The sequence below is a fragment of the Scylla paramamosain genome, chromosome 46, assembly GCF_035594125.1.
Source record: "Scylla paramamosain isolate STU-SP2022 chromosome 46, ASM3559412v1, whole genome shotgun sequence".
NCBI lineage: Eukaryota > Metazoa > Arthropoda > Malacostraca > Decapoda > Portunidae > Scylla > Scylla paramamosain.
This window is the reverse complement of record NC_087196.1, coordinates 9,833,358-9,849,634: the sequence shown is the minus strand read 5'-3', so window position 1 is coordinate 9,849,634 and position 16,277 is coordinate 9,833,358. Positions and strand designations below refer to the sequence as shown.

Genomic DNA, 16,277 nt, shown 5'->3' with positions numbered 1-16,277 from the left:
GAGGAGAGGTGGTGTTCTACAGATTGAAAATTAGATCTTAGACCGCGAATGTTGCAGAAGTTAATGAAGAAAAAGTTGAGGGGGGTGTCAAGACACTTAGGGTCGTAATTATCGTTTCGGCAGGTGTCTACTGCCTCCTCCCTTTGTATGTGTGTGTGTGTCGCCTGCCTGTCATTGGCCAGTCCTTCAGACCGTGATCAGCTGGCTACATCTGTTCTATTGGTATTTTTGTAGTTGTGGGTACTCTTAATATTAGCAGTAAATCAAGCACTCAGATGAGGAAAGAATTATGAGAGGACAAGGTCATACAGAGAGAATGCTCAGATGATAGAAATGATGATGACAATAATAACTGTGGCCTTCCTGGCATGAAGTAATGAACTGGGAAGCCAAAGGATAAGTTATGATGCAAGACATTTATTGGATTACCAGTTTGTTATTATATAAAAATAGTCAATCTACATACATCAACACTCCTTTAATTAATCACAGTAAAGAAAATAGAGTTATCTATCGAACTTAGGCACACCAGAGCTGGCCACACACACCCACAGCACACACCGGTTCACCTTTGCTCCTTCATACTGAGGCAGCCACAGCAAGGCCCACAGCACACACTGGTTCACCCCTGCCCTTCACACTGAGAACATTCCCTAAAATCTAGCAAAAAGTACAGAAAATACAGTCAATATACATACATCAATAATTCTCAAGTCTTACAAAAAGTATTACAGTAGGTTGAACATTTATGATTAAAAACCGGTAATAGTATTGGTTAAAATACTAAAATATTTCTAAATGTTATGGAAATAATTATTTGGTTTGTAACTTGCTTAGTTCTCAAACCATCTCAGCCTCACCCTTGCAAAGAACAAACATTTCCTCAGACAGCAGAATACAGAGAATATATATAGAGACAGCTAGAGTAAAGAGAGAGTGAGAGACAGCACAGAAAACAGAAAATGACAGAACAAAACAGACAGAACATGAATGAGATAGAAAACATAACATACAACAGAACATAGCAGAGAACATGAGACACTGGAACAGAAGGAATATATACAGAACAGAACACAGAAAATAAACAAAATCACTAGGAAAAGAAAACGAATGATAAACAGAAAATAAAGACGAAACAGAACACAACAAGAATGAGACACTGGAACAGAAGGAACATCTATATAGAACACAACACAGAAAATACATCAAATCACTGGAACAGACACAAATGAGCCTAAAATGAACAAACAGAACCTGACTGAAAAGAACCATCTCACTCCAGCAAATCCACACCTTCTCTCAGCACCTCCAGCGACGGAGTTCCGGCCTCCATACCCACAAAGCTGGAATCCGTTCTGCCATTCTCACAACTGGCTGGCACTCTAGTTGACTCCATGACAGGGGTGCCGGAATGCAATGGCTGTGACATTCCAAGTGGTGTTGTGGTTACAGTTCGCCTGGCACTCAAAATTCCTTGAAAAAATGAACTCTCTTGTGTTGACCTCGTGTTTATAAGGTCTCCATCTAGCGTGCTGAGAGAGGAAAGGTCAACGGTTTCCTGAGAGAGCCAGCGCTGCATTGGGTCACTCAGTTTGACCTCCAGGACGTTTGGGTCACGGGTCACTTTCTTGGGTCTTCTGCGGCGGTTTGACTGAGAGCTGCTTGAAGTATCAGACGTGTGTGCGTGGTGGTGTTGTGTGGTGTGTGGCAGTGGTTGGTGGCTGATTGTGGTGTGGTGTAGTTGTGTGGTGGTGTGGCGTGGCTGTGTGGTGGTGTGCAGCTGTGGTTGGTGGCTGATTGTGGTGTGGTGTTGTGTGGTGGTGTGTTGTGGTGGTTGCTGGCTGCCTATAGTGTGGTGGTGTTGTGTGGTGGTCTGTGGCAGTGGTTGCTGGCTGCCTGTAGTGTGGTGGTGCTGTGTGGTGGTGTGGTGTGGCTGGGTGGTGCCAGAGAGGTGGTGTGAATGTTCATCCCTCACAGAGTCAGACAGACACTCACTCTTCCTAACCTGATATATTTTAGACGTTTCTCTCTGCTTCAACTCTTCCATCCCCTCCTCCTCCTCCTTGCCTCTCAGAAAACTGCTCCTCTCACTCCCTCTACTCCTTACACAACTCCCTAACTCACTGTCCCTCTTACTGGAACTCTCTATTCCTCCTCCCAATGAATCACTCTCTCCTTTACTCCTCCTCTCATTCTTCCTTCCTCTCACTCCCACATCACTCCTGACCTCTCGTTCACTCCTTGCACTACTACTACTACTACTCCATCCATTTTTCCCTCTTATTCCTGCTTTCCTACCACTCCCACTCGTACTCTTTCCTCCCAGCATCCTACTCTTATCATCCTCTGCTTCTCCTCTTCCTTGCATCACCAGAGAAATATCATCATCCTTATGTCTTTCTAACACTCCTATACTCCCTTCCAGAGCTGCCTTGCCACCCCCTGCCACTCTGTCACTCCCCTGGCAACCTCTGACAGTGTTCCTCAAGGGCACTTCCCCTGGACGGACAGCGGAAAGTGGAGGAGATGACGTTTTCGAGGTAAGCTGTGAACCTGTCTTCTCATACGCAGAATCAGCTTCGCTCTCACTGCTATGGGTGTGAATGTGGAGTTTCTGGGGCTTCTGGAGTTTCTGAGGTGGAATGAAGTGGCTAACTGGTACAGGGAGGGTGCGAGAAGTGCCCTGTGATTGGTCAGTGTTGGGTGGGACGTGATTCGTGGGTCCTGATTGTCTGGGATGTGTGTGAATGGTGTGTGATTGGCTGGTAGGGGAGGTGGGGAGGAAAGATCGCAGCTGGGGTTGTGTGTGTGTTGGGGGACTGATCTGGGGGGACTTGTCGGGGTGTGAGGGTGGGTGAGTGGCTGTGCTGTTGTTGTTTTTGTTGTTGTTGTTGTTGTTGTTGTTCTGCCGTTCAATCTCCAGCAAGCGGCTTGTTCTGGTGAGCTGGATTTCCAAGTTCCTGCAGAAAATGGAAGGTTTGTCAGAAAATGTGAAATAACTTGATCATGAGTAAAGAATAATTGTTGTTTGTTTTTGTTTGTCTGGTTTTTCATGAATGCCAAACTTGTAATTGTGAATAATGGAAAAAAAAATAACTAAATAAAAAAAATTAACACGAAACAGAGAAAGGGGAAAGATGAGAAAATAAATAAATAAATAAATACAATACAGTTGATCAGATTTTTTATTTTCTTCCTTACTGAATTATTTCTCAGCATTTATTCAATTTTATTGTATTTATTTATTTATTTTTTATCTGTGTGTGTGTATGTCAAATTAGAAAAACGAAATACGTATATAGTTCATCTAATCTTAACTTTTGTTTTGGCTATTGAATTATTTTTTAGCATCATATTCTATCTATTCATTCATTTACCAATCTATTTATTTACTTTCGTGTGTGTGTGTGTGTGTGTGCGTGTGTGCATATACACTTATACAAAAACTTACACAATCTTTTCCCTCAGCTTTTTGTTCTCTCGTCTCATTCTCTTCGTTTCCTCCTCCTCTTCCTTGCTATCTCCTTCCTGTCTGCCAGTCTTCCTTCTGAGCCTATCTGCCTCTTCCTCCTCCTGCGTGTCTGTGGCTGTCTCTCTCTCCTCTCTGTCTCCCTCTGTCTTCTTTGCAACCAGCTGCAGGAATAGTATGTCAGTAAGATGAAGAAAGAAGAGAGAAAGACAGACAAGGAGAGAGAGGGAGAGAAGAACTGGGAGAGTCAAAGAAGAGGACGAAGGGAAGGAAAAAGAAGGAAAGAAGGAAGGAAGAATAAGGAGGAAGAATCAAGGAAGAGGAAGAGGAAGGGAAGGAGAAGGAGAGAGGGAAGATTAGGGAGAGTCAAGAAAGAGGAGGGAGGAAAGAATAGGAAGTGAGAGAGAGGGAAGAAGAAAGAGAAGGTGGGAGGAAGGAAGGAATGGAGAAGGAAAAAAAAGAAGGAAGGGATAGTAGAAAGCAAGGAAGGAAAGGAAAGGACAAAAGAACAACATGAAATTTGACTCTAAAATGAAACAGGAATGAAAAAGAAATAAGGAATGAAAGTAATGCCACCACTACCACCACCACCACCACCACCATCTTACCTGTTCCAGCTGCAGAATAAGGTGTGAACTAAGACGCTTCAGATCACCAATGACTCTCTCCTGCTCTGCTATCACCAGCTTCAGCCTCTCCACCTCCCTGCAGTCACCCACACAATTAATACCAATACCAATGATAGTAGTAATAATAATAATAATAATAATAATAATAATAATAATAATAATAATAATAATAATTTATCTGTCCGTTTATTTACATACCAGGCTGGCAATTCCATGATAAATGAACAGATAGATAAACAAACAGATGATTAAATAAATAGATAAATAGAGAAATAAATACAAATATACACAGGTAAAATAAATAATAAAAAAAATTGTATATCAACATAAATAAGCAGATAAATGAGTAAATAAATATATACCTAGATCAACAAATAAAATAACAATAACTACATTCGGCATTTCACACATTCCTTCAGTACATTTCAAGACCATTTCACTCACCTGACACTCTCTGACGGTGGTGGTGGTGGTGGTGGCGGCGGCGGTGGTGCACTGCCCTCACTGGTATTGCTGGGTGTGGCAGTGGTGGTGGTGGTGGTGGTGGCAGGTGACGGGCCCTCCCCCACACCCCCACTGGAGCCCTGGCCGGAGATATAAGCCTCCAGGACCCCCACTAGGGCCCCCTCCTCCCCCTCACCCAGACCTGTGAGAGAGAGGTAGGTAGGGGTTGAAAAAGGACACAGGGGTTGGAAAAGGACACAGGGATTGAAAAAGGACACAGGGGTTGAAAAAAGGGCACAGAAAGAAAACAGAGGTTGAAAAGTACATAGCAAAACACTGAATTAAAGAACACAGGAGAGATATGGCAAGATTGGTTAAGTCCTGTTCAGATATCATGACAGCCTAGAAACTTAAGTGGCCAGCAATCTCACATAGGGAGGCCCAAACAAGGCACCACACACACACACACACATTCTTAGCCTTGTCAGCCCCTGGTGGAAAGGGACAATCTCATGGACCACCCTACTAAACCCCAGGAGCTTAGGCACATCACGGCTGGCCACACACACGCACAGCAAGACCCACAGCACACACTGGTTCACCCCTATCCCTTCACCATGAGACTGAAAATATTGCTACAAATAATCAACACATACAGACTCCTAGCCGAGGGTCAGTGAACACACCTCTTGCTTCCAGTAGTTCCCTCAGGTGGCGTAGGTAGACCAGAGCACTCCTGCCGAAGGGGGAGGGTGTGGCATCATCCGACAGTAACCGAGCATTGTGTTGCCGCTGTGGGGAAGATGCAGGAGCAAGACCAATTATACTATTTTCCCTCTCTCTGTCTCTCTCTCTCTCTTGGCTGTACCTTTCCTCTTCCCTTTTCCTTTTCTTCCTTCTCCTCCTCCTTCTTTCCTGCTTCCTCCTCTCAGTACGAGTTTTTAGTTTGTAATAGATACTGTCATAGTGTTTTTCTTTTCTTTTTTTTAACAGATATAAGACTTTTAATAATACTTTTAACCTCCACTGGATGTTGTTATGGCATCTTATATAGCAGGGAACTTTTAATAATAGTTTTGAATCTGTACATACCATCTTTTGTAACAGACAGAAGTTATAATGATAGTTTGGGATTCCTATACTATATTAGAGGACTTTTAACCCTTTCACTGGGATACAAAACAATTAACAGCACCAGAAGCAATGCATGAAATGTTTATAAGCGACTACAAGAAAGAAGAAGAATAAAAGAACAGATTTTGCAATTTCTACCCAGGCTGTAGAACAAGTAAAGATGTCTCGGAATTAGTTAATAAGGAAAGGATATACCAAAATAGCAGGGAAAGAGTTGACAATGCTCCTTAACCTCTACAGTTCACCCAATAATGTTACAGACTCTTTCGTAACAGATAAATTAAGACACTACCTCAATATCTCAACTCTATCATCCTAATCTCTACATATTTTAGCACCCAACACTCTTAAATACATCACAATCACATTACCTGCTGTGGGTGAGTGTGAGCCGAGGGAGTGATGGGTGGTGGCGGGGAGGAGGCAGCAGGAGGGGCAGGAGGAGCAGGAGGCGGAAGGGAGGTGTGTTGTGAAGTATTGGTAAGTGGAGAAGGAGGAGGAGAGGAGGAAGACTGTGAGGTATGATGATGAGGAGGAGGAAGAGGTGAGTTAGAGGGAGGAGGAAGAGAGGAAGAAGGAGGAGGTGAAGGATGAGGAGGAGGAGAAGGAGAAGGATGAGGAGGAGGTGAAGGATGAGGAGGAGAAGCATGAATAATATATTTCTCTATAACCCTCTCTTCCTTCCTCTTCCTTGAGACAGAAGACGAGGAAGAGGAGGAGGAAGAAGAGAAGGAAATATTCTGCTCCTGCATTTCTCTCCCTTTAATGTGACCTTTCTTCTGCCTGACCTCCACCATAACCTGCGACCTCTTGGCCTTCGCATCACCCTGGCCACCTTGACTCTTCACCCTGGCAGCTGATTTAGGGACATTACTAGTGTGGCAGGGACGTGCGGTGGTGCGTGGCGGGCTGCGGTGTGCGGTGGTGTGTGGCAGGGCCTTCGGGATGGTTCGGATGGTTAGTTCCACCACCTGATTTGCATTCTGGAAGGTGCGGCGATGTACCACACCTTCTGGCCGGGCGGTCATTGTGGTAAGGTGTGGTGGTGCGCCTGTGAGGAGAAGAGAATTGGTTATTACTGTTGTTGTTGTTATTGGATGTGTACACGAATAGATTGCAAGCTTAAGTCCTTATAACATTAGCATATCCATCCAAGGGTTTGGTTAGGATTAGATTAGGTTTAGATTCATTCAGTTCTTTAATTTCACTGCCAATCTCTTCACTGCGCAGATCATAATTTAAAATAAGCATTGCATTTCTGACTTGAAATAAATGATCAATGTCTCAAAATTAGCATTCTAAGGTTAACTCCAGAAAACCCCAATCTTTTTTCTCCTTAGTGAAGTACAACCCTTCAGGATGTGTTGGGAGACAAGCAGCTGAAATGTGAAACACTTGAAACATTCATTAATGACCTTAAAATTACACACATTTTAACATTAAAATACAGAATGAAGGTCAGCCTCTGGTCAGCTCTTGTCAGTGAGTGGGGTGGAGCAAAGCGGTGACAGTTTCCTGCGTCTCAGGTTCCCGTCTGTCTAGTCTTTTTTTTTTTTTTTTACCAATTTGCAACACTTCTAATGCTCAACATCTCACCTGTATCTACTCCATGAGTCTCCTCACTGTTTCCAGCACTTTTCACACTTCAGATTATTTCTTCAGCACTACCCACCTCTCGCTTGCTTCTTTTTCCCTCCCTTTCGGACTCAAATTGTCAACACAACCCTGAACTTAAATACAGGTTGTGTTCTGGATTGACTTCTTTTATTTTTCCAATATACGTTTTCTTTAGTTAATAATTTTGTTATTGTGTCAAGGATATTGTTATTATATTGTTATAAGTGTGGGGTTCGGGTCGTTCTAATGTTGGGATAATGAGAAAGACCAGTGGTACCGATGGGGGGGAGGGCATGTGGTCATGGCAGGTAGCTTCGCAGGTCGCACTAATAATCCTGGTAATATAATGAATTACAAGGAATAATATATCGCAAAATTAGACAACAATGAGCAGATGGCCACTGTGACGCCTTCCCTTTAGCGCAGTGGTTCTCAAACTATGGGTCACGACCCAAAGTTGGGTTGCGAGATCAATTTTGAAGGGTCGCAGGGACACAGGAACATTATCATGCTTTCAGTGTTTCAGTGTATTTCACTTACTTAATTGAATTAGTCTTCTTTAACTACAAATTACTTTTGTTATGTATGTTCATCTTCCCCCCACCTCCCTCTAAATAGGAGTTCCAAATAGGGTCGCTCATGAAAAAGTTTGAGAACCACTGCTTTAGCGCCTAATACTTGCTGCGGTGAGGGGGACCCGAGTCTTACAAGTCTTAATTTTATGTTCCTTTTCCTACGTTATAATCAGTCTATATTGCAGTAACAACTCTATGGAGGCTAAGGGAAAGATTCAAATGGCTTAGTGACAGTGACAGAGAGGAAGACAACCGTGCTGATGAAAAGGCGTTCCATTCCACCTGTCCCTGTGTAGTCATCGCTGCTTGTTTTACCATTGTTCCATCATTATATCAGATCAGTATAGGATACCTTGCGATGTCTCTGGCAATAAATATGGTCAGCACTGATTTTGTGTATTTGTTTCCTGTTTCGTCTTTGTATTTCCCCGGACATCAATCCACCCACTCATCCTGCCAGCCACTAGTTACCGGTACTGTATAATCAACCCAAAACGAGGGATTTAACACACTCCCTCCATCCCGTTCACATACAAACCCTATCATACTCTCACTTTCCCACTCCCACACTTACTAGCCTGACTGCTTCTGCTCCGAACAGCGGCCACGCGGAATCCACTCATGAATCACACTGCATTGACACACGCACTCTCTCTCTCTCTCTCTCTCTCTCTCTCTATCCTACTGTAAGAATAATAACCACTACTATTATTACAGCTATAATTATTACTACTGCTGCTACAAATATAACTACTACTACTACTACTACTACTATATAAGTTTGTCCTTGGTTTTTTTCCATCATATCGTTAATCGTCACATTCTAACACTCCCTTGCTAGGCTTCATTTCTCTGCTACCTCATTCTGCCACCCTCCTATATCATGTCTTGTAAAATTAGGCTTCATATCTGACGGGCAATAAATCTTGTGTTTTAATTAATTTCTTCCTAATAACACCCTTTTTTCATGCATTCCTTCCTTTTCATCCTGTACCCTGTATTTATCCGCATTTTCTTTCACTTATTTCACATCTATATTCCAATCCTTCTTTCCTATTAGCACCTTTAATTTCACTCACACACTTTTATAACAAGTTCCCTCATACTTTTATAATAAGCTCCCTCATACTCTCCCTATCTCAGCATTTGTTTCTTTAGTTCTCCTGGCATTTTTTCCCTCCCTTCAGTGGTTTTCATATCTTATTAATATTTTCAGTCTCACTCAAAACTTTCTTAGCAAATTCACATCTTCATCCTCCTGACACACACACACACACACACACTGGCTGGGTGACCAGCAGACGACCGTAGGTGAGTGAATCACACACTCTGAGGTTGCGGCACAGACACAAAACGTCAGTAAATTTGTCAAGATCTTTATTGCTGAAAACCAGAACAACTGCGGAAAACAACATTTTCCGAGGGTGGATGAACGTTTGCAAGACAGCACCCCGCCCCCCCGCCAGGCTGACCCGCGGCGCCTCACCCTTCTCCCTCCCTCTCTCTCACTCCCCCCTCCCTCCACAGCTACCACCGCCGGCGCCGCAGGTTAGCCAGACGGGCGTCGGGGCGCCCCTCGTTGATTGCATGAAATATAGTGATACTCTCTGCGTACAAGACTATTTACACAACGCTAGACAAAGGAATTGCTACGGACTACAACTGCTGTGGGTGTCGTGGCTCTGCCGCACGGCACCGTCGCCGTGCCGCGCGGCGCTGGAATATACTGCATGTACTTCACAAAATTTACACAAAATTACACAATACTCATAACAATTCCTTAACGTAGACGTCCCGCGGAGCTTGGGATCCCTCGGCCAGCCGGGGCACCGCCGCCCGGCACGGGGCACGGGGGGGGGCGGGGCGGGCCCCTCACGCGTGCCCCGGCCGGCCTCCCGCGCGACTGTCTGCTTCCGTCGGGACCGTCAATAATGATAATAAAAAAATACATGACAAAAGAGGAGTTTGACAAGACTATTCACAGTTAAAATTTCTTCACACCTAAAAACAACTCTCATAGCGGTATAGGTAATAATTTATGAATTCTCAATATGAAAACTTTATCCCGGGGAAGGCGCCCGGAGGGGCGGCCGCCGGCGCTGCACCGCTCTAGTCCTTCAGGAGCTCAAAGTGCACCAGGCCAAGGCGGTTCTGGCGGTCGTGCACGATGTTCTTGGCCCAAGCGCGGCACTCAATGTTGATGAGCACGTTGGCTGTAGGGACACAGAGAGGAACTGTTAGCAACACACACCGCAATGGAGACACAGCAACACACAAGTAAAACACAGCGCAGGAGTAACTCAAAGCTGATCAGAGTGTTGGCTTCTGAGAAACACAATGGATGCTTAGCCACGCACATCTTCAGTGAAAATATAATAAAACAGCATTAAGAGATAAAATATTGAACATTGGAGTGAATCATTGTTTTGAAGCAGAAATATAATAAAAAAAAAACACAAAAGACACACAACACACACTTGATTCAATGCTGACGGAAGCTTTCATGTTAGGGTACACACACACACACACACACACACACACACACACACACACACACACTTTAGAGGCACAAAGTCAATAACAAAACCACCAAAGCATATACAAACTTGACTCAGAAACACCAGCAGGCCAGGTCTACTCACACATAGGCTGGTTGAACTGGACAGCCACGATGGGGGGGAGGTAGCCAGGGGTGTGCATGTAGGGGAAGTAGTAAGCGGGGAAGCCTTGCCAGGGGGAGTACTGGATGGGGCCGATGTATTCCTGGTCGGCGGGGTTCTCTCCCTCACAGGACACCCAGATCATCTGCGAGAGACTGTTGTTAGAGGATGGAAGGAAGATAAATGTGGAACAGACTAGGAAAGGAAAGGAAACAAGGAAGGAACAGACTAGGGAAGGAAAGAAGATAAGGAAAAAATAAAAATAAGGAAATATATATAAAGAATGAAGTTGACAAGGTAGGAATGACAAGGAAAGAAATAGATAAGGGAGAAAAGAGCGAAAAGAGGAAAAATAGGATATAACTCACAGGAGACTGGGAGGAACAGACTACAAGAGGAAATGATATACAAAGAGAAAATGAATGGATAATGAAGAAGATAAGGAAAGAAGTCAAGGAAAGATTAGGAAGAACAAAAAAAGGAAGAAATGGACAAGGAAAGGAAGACAGAATGAAAGAGGAAAGGGGACAAAAAAAGAAAAGGCAAGTAGAAGAATGACAGGAAGATAAATGAAGGGGAAAAAGGGAGAAGAGATACAGATAAAGAAAAGAGAACAGAAGCAAAAGGAAGACACAAGGAAGAACAGAGAACAAAAGAAGGGAACAAGGATAGGAGGATTGAGTAGCTAGCAGACACAGAAAAAAAGATGAATGAAAGATGAACAGGGAACAGAAGAATTGGGATAAAGAGAAAAAAAACTGAAAGACTAGGTAAAGGAAAGACTCACCTTTGGAATTTTGCCATTATTTTCATTCATCTTGGCCTCAATGTGGTCCTTGAGTTTCTGGGGCATGTTGTCAGGCAGCTCTTCCAAGCTCTCGTACACCTTAGGCACCCACTTGATCATCTGTAGCACCAGACAGAGAGAAAGAGAGAGAGAGTGAGGTGACTGATTGACAGAGGCTTGTTAATTGGCTGGCTGGCTTACACACACACACACACACACACACACACACACACACACACAATGAGGTTTGATACATTGACTGACTGAATAACTAATGAAAAGACTGACTGATTGATTGACTAACACACACACACACACACGCACACGCACGCACACGCACACACACCTTGTTCAGCTTCAGGAGAATGCAGGGTGATTCACGGTTATATCCCCAGCTCTCTGCCTTCTGACACTTATCGGAAAGCCATTTGTCCTCGAAACGGCACACCTCCTCTGGCCCTGGCAACTTGTCTTCAGAACAAGAAGTGACGTGCTGACCTGAGATGACCTCGCTGGTGCCCTCATATGCTGTAGGAGATGCCGGGTCACAATGAGGGAGGAATTATGCATGTTTGTGTGGTTAAACTGAGGTGTGGTAGCGTGTGGTAAAAAGCTGGGAGATAGGTGGTGCTGTGGCTGTGTGGTGAGAAAGAAAATAAACACTAAGAAAGGAGAAAAGAAGAAAGAAGCCAGAACAAGGAAGAAGAAAGGAGAGAAGATGGAATAAGTAAGAAGAAAGAAGAAATGGAGATGACGGATGCAATAGGAGGAAACAAGCAGATCATCACACACTAAGGAAAATTTCACACTAAATATCAAGAACAAAGGGAACTGTGGAGAAGAAATTGGTCAAACAAATACAAACACAAGACACACACAGGACACAACAACAGGAAGGAAGCCACAACACACAAACACACACACAAACCAACAACCCACCCAGTCAAACAAACAAACAAACAAACAAACAAACAAACAAACAAAAACAATCCCACCTAAAGAGACTCAACACACACACAAACACACACACACTTTCATTTCACTTAACCAAAGACTCGACACACACAAACACACACATTCTCACCTAAGCACATACTCAACACACACACAGACATACAGACACACAGACACACAGACTCACGTTCGATAAATTTGTTAAGCTGTTCCACCCAATGCTTGATGTCATCGTTGTCACCGTTCTTGTACCAAATGAGAGTCGATTCCACGTTTCTCTGCCCTCGGGAGTGGCCGGAAACCCATGGCTGGCGAGATAAGATGGGAGAGAGTGAGTGAGTAAGACTGATTGAAAGACAGGCTAGTTGAGAGAGAGAGAGAGAGAGACGAGAGAGAGAGAGAGAGAGGAAGAGAGAGAGAGAGAGAGAGAGAGAGAGAGAGAGAGAGAGAGAGAGAGAGAGAGAGAGAGAGAGAGAGAGAGAGAGAGAGAGAGAGAGAGAGAGAGAGAGAGAGTTTTAGGAGATTGGTTAAGAGAAACAGTTTAATCTATTGTGGAGAGAGAGAGAGAGAGAGAGAGAGAGAGAGAGAGAGAGAGAGAGAGAGAGAGAGAGAGAGAGAGAGAGAGAGAGAGAGAGACGAGAGAGAGAGAGAGAGAGAGAGCTAATAAATGGATAGGCATGACTGTTGTGCAATGTTAGGAGGAGGAGGAGGAGGAGGAGGAGGAGGAGGAAGACTTTAAAATAGGTAATAGGAAGAAGAGGAAGAGGAGAAAAGAGGTGAGAAGGATGTGATGGAGAGACAATTGAGGAGAAGGAAGAAGAGAATTAGAAGACATCATTGAAACAGACAGCTGAAGAAACACACACACACACACACACACACACACACACACACACACACTACCTCTCTCACAACCTCTCCCACTCTTCCAGAAACTCAAAAGCCCTCCCAGCCTCTGTCACAGTCTTCAGGAAGCCAGGATCACCCCAAACAATTTTATTCCAATCTGTTTATAGTTTTTAAATAAGACAGATGGCCATGCGTGTTAAAATTCCCTCATTTTTTTGTAAAGTTTGCTTGCAGTTTTATGAATTTTAATTTTTCGAAAAAGTCAAGAGTTTTTAAATAAGAAAAAGTGGAAATAAATGTTCATACTATCCATTACAAACATTTCCTTTTAATATTTGATTCTCTAAACAATTCTATGATCTGACATTTTTCCTTCAGGCATTATAAAATTTGGCAAATTCATCGAAAAGTTTTCTTTTTCCTTTTCTTCATTATTATTATTATTATTATTATTATTATTATTATTATTATTATTATTTTATCACACAGTTATTTCTCAAACAGTTCTCTGCATTACGTTTCTCTTACCATATAAACAAACAAAATTAAAATCGGTTAATAACTATGGAAGGAGATGCAACTTGAATATATAGTGAAAATAATATTCCCAACCTCACCCTGCGCGTCTTAACCCTCCAATCCTATTTCCAACTCCACGCGCCGTCTGTCAGCTTCCCATTCTCTCCCAACCTCACCCTGAGCGTCTTAACCCTCCAATCCTATTTCAAACTCCACCCACCGTATCCCAAACACTGCCAGCCTATCGCAAACCTCTCCCAAACCGTCTGTCAGCTTCCCATTCTCTCCCAACCTCACCCTGAGCGTCTTAACCCTCCAATCCTATTTCAAACTCCACCCACCGTATCGCAAACACTGCCAGCCTATCGCAAACCTCTCCCACGCTAACCCAACCTCTCCCAACTCACCAGGGTTCTTCAGGAGGGAGCCGCCGTCACCTGGAGTGTACTTAGGAAGATGGTTGGTATCCAGGGTCTGGTAGAACACGGCCATCATGACAGCGAAAAATCCGGCCAGGCAGGCGTAAAAGATGATGTAGAACACGCCGATCTTGACTGCGGGAGGAAAGGACGCAAGGTTAGTCAAGGTGGTGGTGGTGGTGGTGGTGGTGGTTGTCTTGTAGTAGTGGTAGTGGTAGTGATAGTGGTGGTAGTAATAGTAGTAGTAGTAGTAGAACAATAAGAAAACAACAGGAACAAGACGAGGACGAAGAAAACAAGGATGACAACAATAATAATAATAATAATAATAATAATAATAATAATAATAATGTCTATTGTATGAGAGAGAGAGAGAGAGAGAGAGAGAGAGAGAGAGAGAGATTTTCTGGAACAAATATTGAGTGTGTGTGTGTGTGTGTGTGTGTGTGTGTGTCGGAGTCTGATGCTGTTACTGGCTTCCTTCCAACTAAGGTAAAGCTACTCTCTCTCTCTCTCTCTCTCTCTCTCTCTCTCTCTCTCTCTCTCTCTCTCTCTCTCCTCCATCTTCTCTTCCAAAACTTTCCTTCTCTGCATTACACCGGCCGGCTTCTCTCTCTCTCTAAAGAGACACGCGGGTCAAGGAAAATGGGGCGGGGCGACTCTCAGCTGTTTGCCGCAATATTGATTCTCTCTCTCTCTCTCTCTCTCTCTCTCTCTCTCTCTCTCTCTCTCTCTCCTTTTCTACTTCCTTGAGCCACGTGGAGAGAGAGAGAGAGAGAGAGAGAGAGAGAGAGAGAGAGAGAGAGAGAGAGAGAGAGAGAGAGAGAGAGAGAGAGAGAGAGAGAAAGTAGTATGCCAAGAGACAAGATTAATTAATGTACTATAGCTGGCATCTCTCGCTCTCTCTCTCTCTCTCTCTCTCTCTCTCTCTCTCTCTCTCTCTCTCTCTGGTATTGTGTAAGGGGATCACTCGGAATACACAAGGCTTCTTAGTAATTCTTAACACACACACATCCACACCCACACACGCACGCACACACACAGATTGACAAAGACAAAATCATCTCTCTCTCTCTCTCTCTCTCTCTCTCTCTCTCTCTCTCTCTCTCTCTCTCTCTCTCTCTCTCTCAATGACCCAGCTGTTGTGATGTCCCGAATGTAGTGATCCTCATATGGCAACACTGAGAATTCACATTGCATCTATAATCAGATCATAATTTCTTGCAGTAATGTCTAATTTCCCCAGTTAAGCCTAGGACAGCGTGCATGGCGGGTGATTTAGTGACGCATGGCACAGTCAGTGTCCAAATTGAGGCAAGGGAATTCATGTTTGGGGTTTATATTCGAATACCAGGTAGTGACAAAAAATACCACCCAAAACCGGCTTTCTGTCCCACCACCACCACGACCGCCGCTCCATCTCAGCCAACCACATTCAAGGATTTCCATGACGTCAAGCCTCTTAGCCAATCAGAGTGCAATACCACGATGAGGTCATAGAGCCCAGCCAACCAGCGTGCAGGATCATGGTGTCATTATGCCCAGCCGACCACCATGGCGTCATGTTGAGATTTTAAAGCCGGTATCAACAAAAAATAAGAACCAGGCCATCGCAGTAAGTCTGTTAGCTTTAAAAGAACCTTCTGACATTTTGCTTTAATATGTCTTTTAAAGTCAATGTCCTTCACATATGAGAAAATAATATATGTCAACACTGTGAACGTTCCTTTACCCTTTCACTTAAAAAAAAAAATAATAGATAAAAAAATAAACATGAAGTAAAAAAGAACATAACGCCAAATGAACAATAAACAATGGATTATAAGCTGGTGGGTTTAATAGGGTTGAAAATAAGAAAATAACAACATTTTCAGAAGCTGTAAAAGCTAAAAGAACGACATCTTGCAAAATCCCTTTGAGAGAGAGAGAGAGAGAGAGAGAGAGAGAGAGAGAGAGAGAGAGAGAGAGAGAGAGAGAGAGAGAGAGAGAGAGAGACTCCTTTATGAGCATTAATGTGCGTCTTCCTGAGAGAGAGAGAGAGAGAGAGAGAGAGAGAGAGAGAGAGAGAGAGAGAGAGAGAGAGAGAGAGAGAGAGAGAGAGAGAGAATTCGGGGAAGTGTATGCCGGCGGAAAGTAGTAGGGTGGGGGGAGGAGGACGAGGAGAAACCACCACCACCACCAGCACCACCACCACCACCAGCAACAACAACAACAACAACAA

The 16,277-nt window shown here is 43.7% G+C and overlaps 2 protein-coding genes across 5 annotated transcripts in view; both read right to left on the bottom strand.

Annotated features, from left to right (window-relative positions):
• Positions 1–401: 401 nt before the first annotated feature.
• On the bottom strand, positions 402–8,573 carry LOC135094569 (serine/arginine repetitive matrix protein 1-like). Of its 4 annotated transcripts, none has more exons than XM_063994778.1 (7): positions 8,443–8,573; positions 6,048–6,727; positions 5,229–5,334; positions 4,543–4,744; positions 4,078–4,174; positions 3,452–3,633; positions 402–2,960 (listed from the first exon to the last, which is right to left on the bottom strand). In XM_063994778.1, exons 1-7 carry the CDS (start codon positions 8,489–8,491, stop codon positions 1,274–1,276), a joined length of 3,003 nt encoding a protein of 1,000 aa, XP_063850848.1. In that variant the 5' UTR covers positions 8,492–8,573; the 3' UTR covers positions 402–1,273. The 4 variants fall into 4 exon arrangements, with proteins under 4 accessions (XP_063850848.1, XP_063850852.1, XP_063850850.1 ...); XM_063994782.1 differs by lacking the exon at positions 8,443–8,573 and adding an exon at positions 7,349–7,709; XM_063994780.1 differs by lacking the exon at positions 8,443–8,573 and adding an exon at positions 7,273–7,707.
• Positions 8,574–9,228: 655 nt separating this feature from the next.
• Positions 9,229–16,277, bottom strand: part of LOC135094570 (sodium/potassium-transporting ATPase subunit beta-like) — a 17,698-nt gene continuing 10,649 nt past the window's right edge. Inside the window, 7 exon segments of the mRNA XM_063994783.1 lie at positions 9,229–10,081; positions 10,511–10,673; positions 11,316–11,435; positions 11,662–11,843; positions 12,457–12,544; positions 12,546–12,577; positions 14,045–14,191. Coding sequence (XP_063850853.1) covers positions 9,978–10,081; positions 10,511–10,673; positions 11,316–11,435; positions 11,662–11,843; positions 12,457–12,544; positions 12,546–12,577; positions 14,045–14,191 — 836 coding nt within the window. The 3' untranslated portion in view covers positions 9,229–9,977.